The 15,168-nt window shown below is 37.8% G+C and overlaps 1 protein-coding gene across 6 annotated transcripts in view; it reads left to right on the top strand.

The window, feature by feature from the left end:
* Positions 1 to 15,123, top strand: part of DDC (dopa decarboxylase) — a 90,562-nt gene extending 75,439 nt beyond the window's left edge. For all 6 annotated transcript variants that reach the window (XM_065667709.1, XM_065667713.1, XM_065667708.1 and 3 more), the window contains 2 exons: positions 6,662 to 6,763; positions 10,975 to 15,123. In XM_065667709.1, the coding sequence (XP_065523781.1) occupies positions 6,662 to 6,763; positions 10,975 to 11,199 (327 nt within the window). In that variant the 3' untranslated portion in view covers positions 11,200 to 15,123. The remainder of the gene's footprint in view (positions 1 to 6,661; positions 6,764 to 10,974) is intronic.
* Positions 15,124 to 15,168: the final 45 nt, after the last annotated feature.

The raw sequence follows: 15,168 nt of genomic DNA, 5'->3' as shown, positions 1-15,168 counted from the left end.
ATCCATCGATAGCATGTTTAGATTATGACTAAAGGATACAGTAACTTATTGGGCATGTCTACCTCTGCTGCTTCTTTGTTTCCTTCTTAAAATACATCTTTTTAGGAAAAAGAAAAAAAAAAAAAAAGAGAAAAGACCATGTACAATTTACAGTTTGTTAAGATTGCTGTAAGTACTAAGTTTATTCTTGATGTAAAAAGGAGGGGTTTTTTATCACTAAACCCCACATCTGGCGCCAGTCTAAATTACATATATATTTCCTCTGCAGCAGTAAAGTCAAATTCAAGCATACCTTTCATCTTTATGAAGTTTAGGGAAACTTCTAGTGAGGGGAGATCCATGACGTGGCTCTAAATATTTACAAAAATATCCATTAGCTAAGGGTCTGGTCTAGTATAGCAAACTTCCTGCAGACACACATTCCTTTCTATTGTGGTACTAAACAGATTAATTCCTAAGAAAGGCTTTTTCCACTGTCGTAAAAATCACTGCATGAGAAAGTCTCTTTAAATTTGGAAAGGTTTCAGAGTAGAGGAACCTCTTCACTTCTCATTCTTATTACACTATAGTTTTCAGCTGACTCGACATGTTAGGTTTTTATCCTTAATGAGGCTTTCAGAAATAAATTTTGACAACAGTGGTGATCTTGATGTTCTGTCATCCTTGTGGCAATCTGATATATACCCTTCTGATGAAAAATTGATGCAAGGTTTGTCAGCACTTCACTAGGCTACCATTACAGTTTCTAGTGGGATTCTCTCTCAGGTTAGATTTCTGGAGATTGCAATTATTTCAACATGATGCCAAGTCTTTAAGTAGGGCTTAATCTCTCACTGGGAGAATAGAGGGTTGGAACCCTCATATCAGTTACATGGCCTTTTATCAGGCTGGTTTCCACGGGTCAGTATTTACATTCAGTAAGTTCCCTCTTTCCCTGTCTCCCAGATGTTTCCCTGACTGTCCAGCCAAAAAGCACTTGTTCTCTTAGAACGATAGCTGAAGACCAGTTTCTTGTATGTTCTGTGACAACACAGTTCAGGAAGGCGAAGCAAATCAATCTTTTTCTGAAGTAAAACCCTAATATGTTCCTTTATTTGTTAACAGTAACTCAGGTAGGTTTCCAAGGGCTTGTTGAATTAAGTGCATATGCTTAATATTTCATTAAGGACTAAATTGTTCCCTCATATACAAAGAAAAATAAGTTATGACCTTATGTTTGCAACTTTGAAAGGACAAGAGGGGTAATTAAGTGCAGAATTTGGCTCACTGTATACAACTGTCAAAACGGAACCACTAAGTTAGTTTCTCCTCACCACCCCCCTCTCTCCCCAGATTAATATTCATTCATTTCAGTGGGTTCCAGAGCAGCTTTTTCTCTTTTCTTAAACAAAGTAACTTCTATCTCTAGCAATTCTCTGTTCAAGCTAAAGTTCAAGAAATGCTTGCAGTTTGTTTGCTCCCTGCTCTAGCAGAATTTAAGATCTCTTGGAAGTTTGCAGGCATGTTGGTAAAGTTCTATCTGTAGCTGCTAAATAACAATTATAAATAAATGTGTTTCACATCTTGCACATTTTCCTCTCTTCTCAGGAATTCTTAGGGGTTCCAGTTATATTGTGATGACTTTTCTTTTGGCAGTGTGGTAATGAAGTATGCGAACCAGCCTGATGCTGGTTTATATTTTCAAATCTATAGACAAGTTTCCAAATGAAAAGTAATTTGGAATTTAGCTTCACTTGTTAACTGAACTTTAGCATTGCTTATTCCAGTGCTTTGCCTTGCGAAGTTGCTTTCTTTTAAATATGTTGTAGCATCTTGCAAGTAACAGCTTTTATATTCCCATTGTGGGTAAAGGCAGCCCTGAAAAGAATAGCTGGTACTGTATCTTGTGCACGTGTGTAGCTGTGTTTTAAGGGAACCCACGTAGCTGCCAGAATTATTTCTAAGGCTGCATTTTCTTACAGTGGGTGATGGAGTGGCCATAGGCAGAAAAAGAGACCTAGGAGCAGTGGCAGAAGCAGATATTGCAACCTTCAAGTGGAGAAGATGGAGCTGTGAAGTGGGAAGAATTGCTCTCTCAGTCTGTTGTGTTATTAAGGAGCTGCTCCAGGGAAAGAGCAACAGAGTCAGGCATAAGAGTGGAGATTTGAAACAGCTCCTTGGGCTGGGGAAGGGGCTGCCTGCATCTGGGATGTAGCATGCAGTCGTACACCACGCAGGTGTCATACATCAACATACCTGTATGTGAGACATGTTGTTTCTGTCCACGCTATACAACAGTAACTAAAGCATGCCTGTTCAGATACAGGCCTGGGCCTTACTGAGAGGTTTGGGACCTAGGGTTTCAGTTCTGTTCTGAGTTTATGAAATTCCCAAAAAGGACACTTCTGCTCCTAAGTCCTAGACAACTGTAGGAAGATTTATCCAGTGTTTATGGACTTTGAGTAAGGCTTCTTTTGTGGTGCCAGGTGTCACTTGCAAAGTGATTTGAGATTTTCAATAGCGATAAGCTTCTAACATGACATAGAGGGGAAAAATTCTGCATAACCTTCAGAAGCCAGCCTATTTGCTGTGTGATTAACAAGATTCTATATGGAGGACCAAAGATATCTGCAACTGTCTTTTCACAAATATTTTTTTCTGGATGTAAACTGTCACAACCCCCCTATTTGTCTCTCTTTTCTTAAATTTTATTTTTTACTAGGATGTTTTAAGAAAAAGATGTTTGTTGTGTTTGCAGCCTTAAGGTCTCCATCAAAATGATGTGATAACCACTGCAACCTGGCATTTGCTTGTACTGGGGAAGGCATTTGGGAACTAAAATACTCTTGGGAGATGAGAATGTGTGACTTGGATTTAGATACAGTTACTTTTTTTATTTTCCAAACCTTCCAGTTATGCACTCTTTTCCCACACAACTTACTGTAAAGTATAGGTCTTAAAGCAGTGGTAAAGGAGAGGACAGTCATCTCTGAAGGATGTGGGGAGACAAAAATACAAATTTTGTAGGTAAGTCAGAGGAGATGTACAGAGAGGGAAAACCCAACAACAGTAACAGTCTTCTGGACTAATTCCAAACACCCAGAGTCAGTATAAATGTGAAACCCAAATGGCCCATTTGCAAACTGCTTGACCAGCCATTATTCCTTTGTTGCTTTAAGTCTTCTCAAAGAGCTCAGAAGTCCTTTGAGAAATTTAGAAGTTTTGTATGTGATCCCCATGAATATTCCAGCTCAGATGAATCCTCCATAGGATCAGAAGAAATCAGTTCACTGTGCCCTTCTTTCTTTGCTGAGGATAATGGATTCCATTAAAAATTAACAGCAGAGACCAAGAAACTGCAGAACAGCAATGCAGTGTTTCAGCTGGGGACTGGCACAGTCTAAGTGGCTGTTGAGAAGACTCTTTTGACAGCATTTTCCTTCAAAGTGTAGTGGGATGAAAGTGAAGGCAGGCAGAGGCTAAAATCTATAGGAGGAAAAGAATTAAGATACCAAGGCTAGGCAGGTATGCTTATCTGCAGTCATATTAACACACTCTGAGACTTCAGGGAAGCTCAATCCAAAACTATTTTAGCTCTTGAAGGTTTTGCCCAAAAATCAAAATTCATTTTATACACCTCAGTGCAGAAGTAGTTATATTCACACATATCAATACACAGATTTTTTTTAAAATAGGGACCACACCTTAATGCCTCACAAGTTTACTGCTCCTATTAGTGGTTATGTAAGACACTTCCCTTAATCCTGAATAACCAAATGAGTTACATCCCTTTCTTGTTTCCCTTCTCACTGCAGAAGAGCAATGATTATCTACCTGAGATAGTGATACACAAAAATTCCATACAAGTTTCTTTTGTTCAGTCTGCTAAATTTCATTGTGAAAACAAGGGCTGGTATTCTGTTCCTATATACCAAGACTTTTCAGGCCATTAACGAAGTCCTTGTGATTACACTTTGGGAACTCACAGGATAAAAAGATTGTCTTGCTAGAAACAGTATGTGAGTTGGTTTGTGATGGCAGGTGTGGTACTTCAGAGCCCCTCTTACTGAGTTTGAGCTTCCAGGCTTAACAATGTTTATTGAGTTTAATTATTTTTTCCTTGCAACAGTCTTTGTAAAAGCAATTCAGGATAACAGGTGATGGGTCAAAGGTGCAGGGCCTTCAGTAGTTGTGTTAAGCAAAGTTTGCCCAGGGAAGTGGTGGAGTCAGCATTCCTGGAAGTATTTGAAAGACACATAGATGTGGCACTCAGGGTCATGGTTTAGTGGTGGGCTTGGCAGTGTTACCTTAACGGTTGAGGCTGACAATCTTAAGGGTCATTTCCAACCTTCTATGAGTGAAAAAGGTGAAACGTCAGTTATATCTCCACTTTCTCTCTCCTTCCAGTTCTGTAAAATCTAAAAGACTTGGTGCCCCCCAGTGGCTTTACAAATTATTGCTACATGTTCAAGGAATTACTTGCATCAAGACATGACTCCAAAATACTTCCAGAATTTTGATCTGTGTTTTACTGAATACTGTCCATTTTTCCTTGCTTTTATTTCTTTAAAATTCCTTAAAAATTCTTTGGTGCAAAAAGTGAGCATAGATACCTGCTATAAAATGTACAGCATGGGTCTGGAGTTTTCTTTTACAAACTACTTGCAGTAAGCCAAATCCTCAATTTTTGTTTTATTCCATTGCTACCCAGGTGAATTTTGGTAAAAATCAGTTTGTGATTACATTCAGATGAACAGCTGTGAAATTCTCATCTCGTTAAACATGAGGGGTTTTATGTCTTTGATTTCCAAGGCATAGTGTATGCAGTGTGAAATTTTGCAGAGCTGTGTAACAGACATCAGTTTGGTTAAGGCTATGGAACATGAGGATAGGAGGAGACAGTAAAAGATCATTGCAACACGTGTGCATATTTCACATGCTTTTCCATGCACATATGCATACAAGCATCTGTATGTATACGGATATTTCTGGTCACTTTTCATAGCTGTAAACTCATGCTGTTTATATTAGCAGAACATTCAAATGCCTTGGAAAGGATTGGGCATTTTACTGGTCTCAATCCTGACTCGAAGAGCTTTCAGTCTAATTTTAGAGGGAGATGATAAATGGATGTAACAAATAGCAGGGAGGAAGTGGTAACAACAGTAAGACTCTCTGGTTGCGTAGGGTACCAGTATGCCCAGTATACGATTTTGAAGCAATGTTTTGATTCAATATAAACAATGTTTTTCTATTTTAAGAAGTAAGCAAGTATCACAATGCTATGATTAAGACTGCAAAATATGTTTGGGCTTTGTCCTTTCTTCCTTTCTCCCTCTCTCTTTCGCTCTCTCTCTTTTTCTTTCTCTCTTTCTCTCTCTTTCTCTTTCTCACTTTCTCACTTTCTTACTTTCTTTTCTGTAAGTTCTGTTTTTGCCTTGTTCTTGCCCTTTTGCAAAGAGTTCCTGTGAGCTGAAACATTCCACATCTAACCCTGGCCCAAAGTGAAATGTTTAATTTTTGTTTGATAACTGTCCTTGAACTTGAAAAAAGGCAAAGTGCAAAAGCAAGAAAAGACATGGGCTTAGTTGTTTATTTTTCCAAAATTATTTGCTCTCATAAATGTATGAAAGCTAAGGAACATCATTTTAGGTGTTGCTGATAATTTTTGGTGTAAGCTGGCATGAAGACAAACTGTATTTCCAACAGCTTTGCTGTTGTCTTATTATTATTATTATTTTTTTTAGTAGTGAGCTGATAGAGTACTGTGTAAAGTGAACTTTTAGAGTAGTGAGTAAATTGATGACAGCAAAGAGAGGGGGACTGGGTAAGGTACTGCAGGCACCTGATGAGGACAGGGGTTCTTTTTTCCTAAGTGCTTTTGTATTAATTTTCTGTTCGGAAGAAAGTAAAATGTGGCATGAGAATGCAACCATCACTGAGTGTTAAGACTTCCCAGTTGGTTGTTAGTATGCCTGTTGGTATTTTTTCCCTATTTGTTTGATTTTGGAAAAAGCACCAGTTTCTTGTGCTTCAAAATAATGGCTCTGGCTTCATGTCCAATGTCACTCTTTTTTATCCAGTAATTGTAAACAGATTGGCTGAGATTTGCTATCTATTTTCTTGCTTATGCTGCCATCACCTTTCTTTTCAACTGAACCTGAGCACCCAGGTCAGAAGAGCGAGCAAGTTCTCCCTTTCTTCACAGTTATTCTCATATTAAGTAAAGTATTTAGAAAATGTCTCTTTCCAGCTCATTTTGCAATGGAATTTTGATAATTTTCTCTGTATGTCTGTATATCTCTCCCTTTCCCCATAATAACTTTTGGACTCTTTAGATATTCCCAGCCAAAACTAACAGTGGTAGAAAACCTAAAGAAGAATTATTACAATTATTTGCTATTAATATGATATCATATAAAACCATGCCGAAATGTTTCATTAAGAAATGGGCTAGTACTGCCTAAGATAGACTGAGCTACTAATACAGTAATGACTCAATCTGGTCTTTGGAAGTCATAAATGGGACATAAGTTAATATAAACAGATGGCAATATGTGAATATTATCATATATGAGAAGAATTAAGAGAGAAAAGAGATTAGGAATGGAAACAATTTAGCACATCTTTTTTCTTGATGAATCAGATTTCTACAATGTAGATACTGTCTTTCTCTTCTCAGCATGTCAGGCTGTCACATCAATTTGAACACTTAGTCCGTCAGGATGAAAGATTTGAGATCTGTGCTGAAGTTATCTTGGGACTAGTCTGTTTTCGGCTGAAGGTAAGAAAGCTGAGACCTACTTCTTCTGTCATGTTTTATAGCAGTAACCAAAGTAATCTCAATTGAACATAATCTTTGTAGTTAATATACTTGATACTTTTTTAAAGAAGATGAAGAAAGTTTGTGTAGGTCAAAGCACATTAAAGAAAGAAGCTTAAAACAATTTTCTTAAAAATTACTCAAATGCTTAAGAGAAATTTGAGCATATTAGGGTATGGAAGTACACAGTCAAGGCAAACAAATGGGCTACCCAGTCACACAAAATGACCATTATGTTCTATGCTTGATGGGCTTTGATGAAGAGGATTGTTTTAAGGTATTTCCCAAGACATTTGGATATGATGTGTGAGTGTATGTGTGTATATTACATTTTCTTGTCAATTTTATATGTGTGTATATTTAATGTCTTTTAAAAAATAATAAAAATTTATATATATATGTATATATATAAAATTGCTATCATGGATGAAGATTAGAGTAGTAAACCTTGTTTTGTTTTATTATTCAAAGGATACACTTTCATTTATAAAATCTTACGGTCAGACTGGCAAATTGGAGCCAGACACAAGTAAGAGCAGGTTGCATGGGAACCAGCTTCCAAACTTCTCTTGGCCTTGGTCTGCTTCTTTTTTTTTTTTTTTTTTCTGTGCTGAACATGATCCTTTTGCCCTTTTCAGCCTTTCATTCCCCAAAATCTCTGTAAGAGCCAAGTTCATTGATGTAGAGACCTTACCCAACAGAAACCTGAAAACTCACTGCACTCAGAGCATAAGAGCTGCAGTAGCTGGGAGGGCTCACTTGTTCAATCAGACATTAAGAAGGATCAGTATCTTATTTTAGGTAAAGAACACATTTAATAGAGGAGCTTGCAACTAAAGCCTCTATAAAGGACTGGATTGTGACTGAATCTGAACACTAAGCAATAACAACAGCACTGGTGTGTTCCAGTTCACATGATACCTAAATGAGCTTTTTGCTTCTCTGAAGGCTCACAAGCACATCTTGGCTCCTTCTGCCCAGTGTGGTATTACTACTTTTCACCAATTCTTTTCTCAGTCATTCAGTTGCCACAGTTACCTGAATTTGATGCAGTTGGCTGAAGGAGCCAACAGATCTTTAATAATAAGGTAATGGTGAATTCATCTGGAATAGGAAAATGGTTTTGTCTGAATTTATGTTGTTTAAAATAAAAGAAACCAAACATCTGTTGCTAGAGAATCAGAGAGATTACAGAACATGGAGGCTTCCCAGTACGAGAAAACATGAATATAATTTCTTTCCTAACAGGAACTTTTAAAAGATTTTGAGGAATAGGTTCCAAGGCTTTTATTGCTCAATAACGAGATGTTGATTGTAGTCTGCTCTCTCACCTGGAACAGCAAACACTAATTTTGCAGATCCAGAGACAGCTGTTAGTCAGTGCTCTGCATTTACTTTAAAGGACCAGTCCTGGTGAAATAGAGCATAGCAACAAGGAATTGTCACTTTTGATCAGAGCAGTAGTTCATCTACATCTGCCATCCTGTCCCTGATGATCCAGAGGGAAAAATCAGATCTACAGGGAAAAACAATCTTACAATAGGAGATAAATATTGGGTACCTAGCTAAGAAACTTTTGGACAAGTTTCTGCTGAAAACCAATGTTGAAAGAGCAATGTTTTCATTGCTTGCTATACCAGTCCAAAAAAAAAAAAAAAAAAGGAAAAAGAAAACAAAACAACAAGCTTTTAAATGAAGTTATCGTTATTTTTTGCAGCTTTATTTGCTTTCTAAATCGCTCTTTAAAAAATGTTCCTGTGATTTCTGTATTTCATATTAAAATGCATCTTCATCTAGAAGTAGGATACTTGTAACTTTAATTACAGGAGGACTTAGAACTGTAATGCTCCACAGCTGTAAAAGTATGAAATGTTTTTCACTCCTTTGTTCTTGAGAAACCTTTTTTATTTTTTTTTTTTTTGCTTAGCTCTAACTGTTAATTTTTTGCCTTTTGCACTGTTGCACTAATAATCCGACTTTACAACCACTTCATCAAATGTATCATGCCAAAGGGTTAATTTTTGGCATCCTTGTCAAGTCTGCAGATGAATGCAAGTCAAGCTAGTCATTACTCCAAGGGAGTGAGAATACTGTCTTATTGAAGCTGACAGACTCAATCAGAGCTGGCTTCTCAAAGCTCTGGGAGAGGATTAGTCACTACTAACTTCAATTTGACGTGACAGCCGAGTGTCAGAGCAGCCCCTAGGTGCAGCTGTGAGAGTAGAACAGAAGAAAGATATATAAATCTTTCTCCTGTCTCCCCTCACCCCTGCCAAAGGCACGAACTTAATATCATATAACTGCCTGTATTGCCTAAAAGTTAGTGCTGCACATTTTATATTAAAAGCAAAGACCATAAATTTAATGATGGAATACCTTTGGTAAAAAAATGGGATATCATTGTCACCAATGACATACCCATAATGGGTGGGGAAAAAGTGCAAAACACCAAAGTTGGTCCTTTTCTTAGTTAGGAACATTCCAGTTTTATGAAGATTAAGGAGAAGCTATGAAATTCAGGCTCTCATCCAAATTCCCTGACAAGTTCTGCTAAGGCAGAACAAGGTTTTGACTTGGGTTCAGCTCTAATATGATCCAAAAACATCAGAATAATACATTTATCCTCAGTGCCAAAGGAAAGCTGTGTCTGCCTTATGCTTTGGTTTTATATGGAAAAGGCTAAACAGGCAAGTCATAACTTCATAGATTTGAGAGAATACGTTTTCTGATACAGATACTTTTGAGATTACCTGTGCTGCTACAGGAACAAAAGTGGTGCTGAAGAGATGTATTTGTCCAATTGTTACCCTTTTACTGCAGTCAATGTTCAGTAAGGGAACTCTGCGGTAAAAGCAGAGGTGACTCCTGGCATCTCCTGCAATTCTGTGTTACCAGCAACGTAAAGAGTAAAGGCTGTACAGCAGCTGAAATACTTCCCTAAATAACAAAATTATAGCACTCAAGATCAACATGGTGTATCTTAAGCTATTACAGTAATAACAGCTCTTGCCCAGCTTTTGCCCAGCAAAGCCGAAGCCATCTCTTAGTCTGCTAATACAGAAGTTAGACAGATGGGTTCCTTTATTTTGGGTAACAAAGTGTCAAAGATATGCAGCTAGCACTTCATCCTGTGTTGCTGAATCAGATAAAAATCCCAAGATTTTTGAGATCCCTTCTTCCATTGTTTTCATTTAAAGTGATTTACTACTGGTTTTGAAAAATCTGATGACATCTTCAGTTTTATTCTCAAATGCTGACGGACATGAACTGGGAAAACCACTGATTCAACATTAGCTGAACTGCAAAAAAAAAAAAAAAAACCAGCACTCCTCTGTACAGTCCTATTTCTTTTGAGATTTGATATTAAAAGCATACAGCTGCTCTAAAATATATCCCCACATTCACTATTTGAGCACAAGGAGAATAAAGTACACTAGAAGGAGATGAAAATCCAATACCGCATGCATAGTCCCTCTGACCTTCTGCAAGATATTTAACATATTTATCTTTGTTTCCTGGAATGCAAAAGACTCTTTACTTCCAGTGGGAGGGTCAGTTTACCACATACCTAAAATCTACTGCCCCTCAAAACCTTCTCTCTGTAGGTCTCTGTGGTGGACACTTCCTATAGAACTTGAGGATTTCTACTGATAGTATGAAACTTACTTATGCCAGGGATACATTCCTGTAACTATTTCATAATTAAGGCTAGGATTTTAATCTTCATATTCAAAAGACTCTCTCGCAGCAGCCATGTTTAAGTGAAGACTGGAGGGTTTGCTTTATGAATGGTAGTATAGCTCATTGCAAAACTTCCCCCCATGTTTGATCAGATCTAAGAAAAGTGTAATGAAATAGATGTAATAATGAATGCTTTTACATGAAGCTACAGAGCTCATGACCTTAGTTCACAAAAAAGCAGTCAGCTATCACAAATGCCCCAGTGTGAACACTGCTTCTAAACCTCAGTTAATCCATAAATCTCTTATGACTGAAAAAATATCTCTTGCACCGTCATCTTTTTGTAATCCTTTGGTGGCAAAGCACTGAGAGATGAGAAAGGGGCTGCGTGTTACTGGTGGTACTTGGGTTTGGCTGGTTGGCGGGATTTACATATTCCAAGCTAGCTTCTGAAATTCATCACCATATCCACTGAATTACAATGATTTCAGGGCTCAAATGAACTAAATGAGGCACTTCTTAAAAGCATAAATGAGGCCAAGAAGATTCATCTGGTCCCATGCCACCTGCGAGAGAAGTTTGTGCTACGTTTTGCTGTTTGTTCACGCACGGTGGAATCCACCCACATCAAGTTTGCCTGGCAGCACATCTCACAGCTGGCAACCGATCTTCTGAAAACATGGGAGAAAAACCACCACCAGCAGAAACAGCAGTGAAGTAGCAGTGGGGAGGAGGTAATTAGCTGGCTTTCTCTGTGTGGCCAAGTTTTATTTTAGGGGCAGGTGGGAAAGTCAGGATATGAAGCGGAAAAAAAAGAAACCAAATTCTGTTGTTATATAGCCCAGCTGCAGTAGCAAAATCCTTGCCAGCAAGTTGTGTTGTAACCTTAATCATTCCTTCTCTGTACTGTGGTTTCATCTTGCCTGTTTCCAGGGCGCAGATAGCCATGGAGGCTCGAGCTGTCATTTCCTACCAGTTTGTAATCAGAAGCATTTATTGAACCAGGCAGTGGAAGTGGGTTAGTGCTCCCTCTGTTGTCCCCATTAACCTTTAGCACACTCACTCCTTGCTTCACAGATGAAACTGTGAGGTGTCATCAATTCATTTAACATTGCTATGACTTCAGAAAGAATCCAAGTTGGGGAAAATTCAGTAACCTGGATCTAACACTGTTCAGGTCCAATTTAAATAGGCTTGCGCAAATGCTGTTGTCTTGATTTGGGGCACTGTCATGTCATGAAATGCTGTTTGCTGCAGTACTTTTGTAAATAAAGTTTGTGCTTCAAAACTTTCTGCATTACACAGCCAGATCAAGGGAGGGTGAGTACTAAATGAGCACTAACTGTCCTTATGGCAGGCTGCCTACTTTCTCCTAAAGGGTTTGCTTTTAAAAGAGCCATTTTGTCAAATCTGGCAGCTGGTTTTCACTCTGATCATTCATAATAAGACCTCCTAAAAGCTCATTCTTAAGAGTTTTGTCAAAAGCCATGTGCTATTTGGTATTCTGTATTTTAATGACATTATTATAAGCAGCGATTATTTGAAAATAATTAATCTGTGTTCCGTGAAATAGAGTGGTGATTTCTTCTTAGGGCTACCATTATGCTTACGTCATTGTGTAATAAATCTTTGACAAAATATGCTAAGAAATGCGATGAAAAAATGGTTCTTTTTGTTTCTCAATGTAGGTAAGAAACAAGATAGCAAATTACAATAAAAATAGAAATTAAGAGAACTAACCCTAAAAATATGGTGTGATGCCCCCCCCCCCCAGTGGTTTTCTTCCATTAACAGTGATGCGTGGAATATGAAAATATTGGAAAACAATTAACTTCAGAGAAAGTCAAATCATGTGTACTTGACACCAACCATTGCTATGTCATACTGTTGAAGGCAGGTACAGTAAAGAGGTGAAATGAAAGTCAGAAACCGTATCTGACTTTAATAAGTATTTCTGTCATTTTGAAAATATAAATTCCAGGCAGTTATTTCTATCTAAGTAAGATCAAAATAAATAGCTACTCCAAGAAAAGGAATCTGCAGGGTTCATTTCTACATTTGCATTTGTCTTAATCTTTTCCTTTTACTGTTCATATTAACTTCTAAAGCATCTTGAACGACTTACACAATTATTCAGCTTTCTTCCTCTGTCCCTTGCAAATGTAATTCCTACATATGGGAAGCTGCAGGTAGACCATGAAACATGCACCGAGGCAGTTAATTTGGCACACAGTCTGCTTCAACCCACTCTCTTTCCAGAAGGGATTAAAGAAGGTGACTCCTAATCACCCCACTTCTGCTGTGCAAAGTGGGGAAGGATTAGTGTTAACATATGTGCAAGTGGTATGTGAGAGACCTGCATGAATCCTGACAGTAAGGAAAAGTAGACCAACCTCTGCACTTCCAAAAGGTCAGGCTGTGTGCCCAGGGTAGATAGTGACATGCCATCCTTCTGTAGGGCTCGCCAGAGCCTGCATTATCCATCCATATGGAAAAGCTGGTTACTATTTCTTTAAGGAATTGCTTTCACAGGTAACAGATGAAGCAAGGGATGACAAATGAATCTGGCAAAAGCCTGTAATATTTGAGCAGGTGACTGAGCCATTCCACCAGGCACTGCTCTCAGCTACAGGATCAGAAATTCTGATGGCATCATTCTCATTAGCAGAACCAATATGAAATTAAGCTTTTTTTTTTTTTGTAGTGGCACAATGCAATAGATTGGTAGACTGAAAACAGCAGAAAAATGCTTGCAGTTGTTTCCTTTCTCTGTTATCAGGTTTTTTTAAAACAACATTATTCAGTTCTCCTGACTTGGGAAATAATGTTCATCCATAGCCCATATGGTCCACACTGGTACAATTTTACAGCTTTTACACTATGACAACACTAGAATCTAGGAGCCAGAGAAGAATTACACCTTTGTTATGAGACAGAGCAGTGTTTTCTGTGTGAAATATCTAACCAGGTCTGTTCACGAACATAAAAGAGATCAGATTCTGATCAAAGCTATCATAGAGTAAATCCAGGATAATTCCATTTAAATTAAATGGAGCTGCTTTGGGCTTACATGACATAACTGAAATTAAAATTCTAACTAATAAGTATTGGAAAAGAAATGCATAAGGTAAGGCAACACTAGCTGAACACAAGAGGATTTTGGTGGAAATTCTCTCCATGGAAACTAGAGCAGAGGTGGATGATGCACGCCTGTGTGAGCCTCAGACTGCTGTAGAACCAGGATGCAGGCAGGATCTACATCCAAACCCAGGAGGGGATAAATGTTCCCAACAGCCCAGAATTAGATGTCTAGGTCCCTCTAGACCTTTGTGGGAAAATGTTGCCAAAACCTGACATTCAATTAAACATTTTTCAGATTACAGGTATCAGTTTCAGAAGGGGCTGTTGTCCAGAGACCAGAACTTCTGGCAAAGAATTTAGGATAAGGGTTAATTTAAAATATTATAAATGCAGTAAATGATATTTTATTTTTGTTTTTAAGGAAGTGTTGTAAGTAAATCTTCCAAGAAACTGCAGACCCATAGAATAGACTGCAAGACCCATAGAATTACATTTCCCCATGGCCAGCCCAGTACAGAAATCTGAAGTTCACAGTTCTAGTTTTTCTGAGGTGATTTGAATATGTAATTGGTGAAGGGCTTCTTAGGATTGAATCTCACATACCCTCTTTTCCCCACCTGGCAATTCCTATGTAGATTATAAATGTTAGGTCATCTGAGAATGAAATCTGGTCTATGTTATCAACTCCAGAATGAAAGTGTTGAAAAGAACATTCTGAAAGAACATTACTGCTGTTCTGTTCTGTTCTGTAGCTTTGCAACATACCTGTGAGTGAGAAGTTCTGTATTTATGAAGAGTTAATATGTGAACCTGGATTTATTGTGCCTTGTGTGCAAAAGCTAATGCCGTCTGTGCTGATTAATACTGTTTGATGTTAAAAATAACGAGTAAATCTCAGAGCTGTTCTTTAGTAGAATACCCACATCTCAAGGGAGAGAGTGCGGCTGCTGGAGAAGAGTGGGGGGGAAGTTACTCCTCAGTAAACATATGTTTGGATTTTTTTCAAACTAGTAGGGTGCTAGTTCCATACTTACATTCTTAGTAATAACAAAAAAAATATATTTTATTACTGATGGTGAGATATTGAAAAGATGTATTTATGAAAATGTTGTTAATATATTATACTCTGAAATGCATTATAATTGTTTAATTTCTGATATTCTCTTGCCTTTACATATAAGATTCTGCTCATGGTTGTTTTGTTGCTGTCTCCTCTAAGAATACCATATTTATGAGCAGTACTTACACTGCACTTGCCTTACAACAGCGGTCTAAACCTCGAGATGTGTTAACTTGAATTGCTCAAAGACGGGAGAAAATAAGAAATGAAACTGAGAACCCCGAAGACCAGGGTGGTGGAGGAAGTTTAAATAACCATTGGTGGCCAAAATCCACACAGCATATGTACAGTCTGTATGACCCAAATGGGAAAATAATCAGATGTTTAGTGCTTTTTTAGTATAATTTATTGAGTTCCTTTAAAATCTGTATCCAGGGCCTACTTGAATGGACATATAGGTTTTAATTGGCAGCATTAATAAATGGAAACAAAACTACAACTACTGTCTGTCTTTGTTCTTTCCTATTTTATTCATGCCATATGC

This window comes from Lathamus discolor, chromosome 2 (genome assembly GCF_037157495.1).
Source record: "Lathamus discolor isolate bLatDis1 chromosome 2, bLatDis1.hap1, whole genome shotgun sequence".
Taxonomy (NCBI): Eukaryota; Metazoa; Chordata; class Aves; order Psittaciformes; family Psittacidae; genus Lathamus; species Lathamus discolor.
The sequence above is the reverse complement of the archived record's forward strand: the minus strand, read 5'-3'. Positions and strand labels throughout refer to the sequence as shown.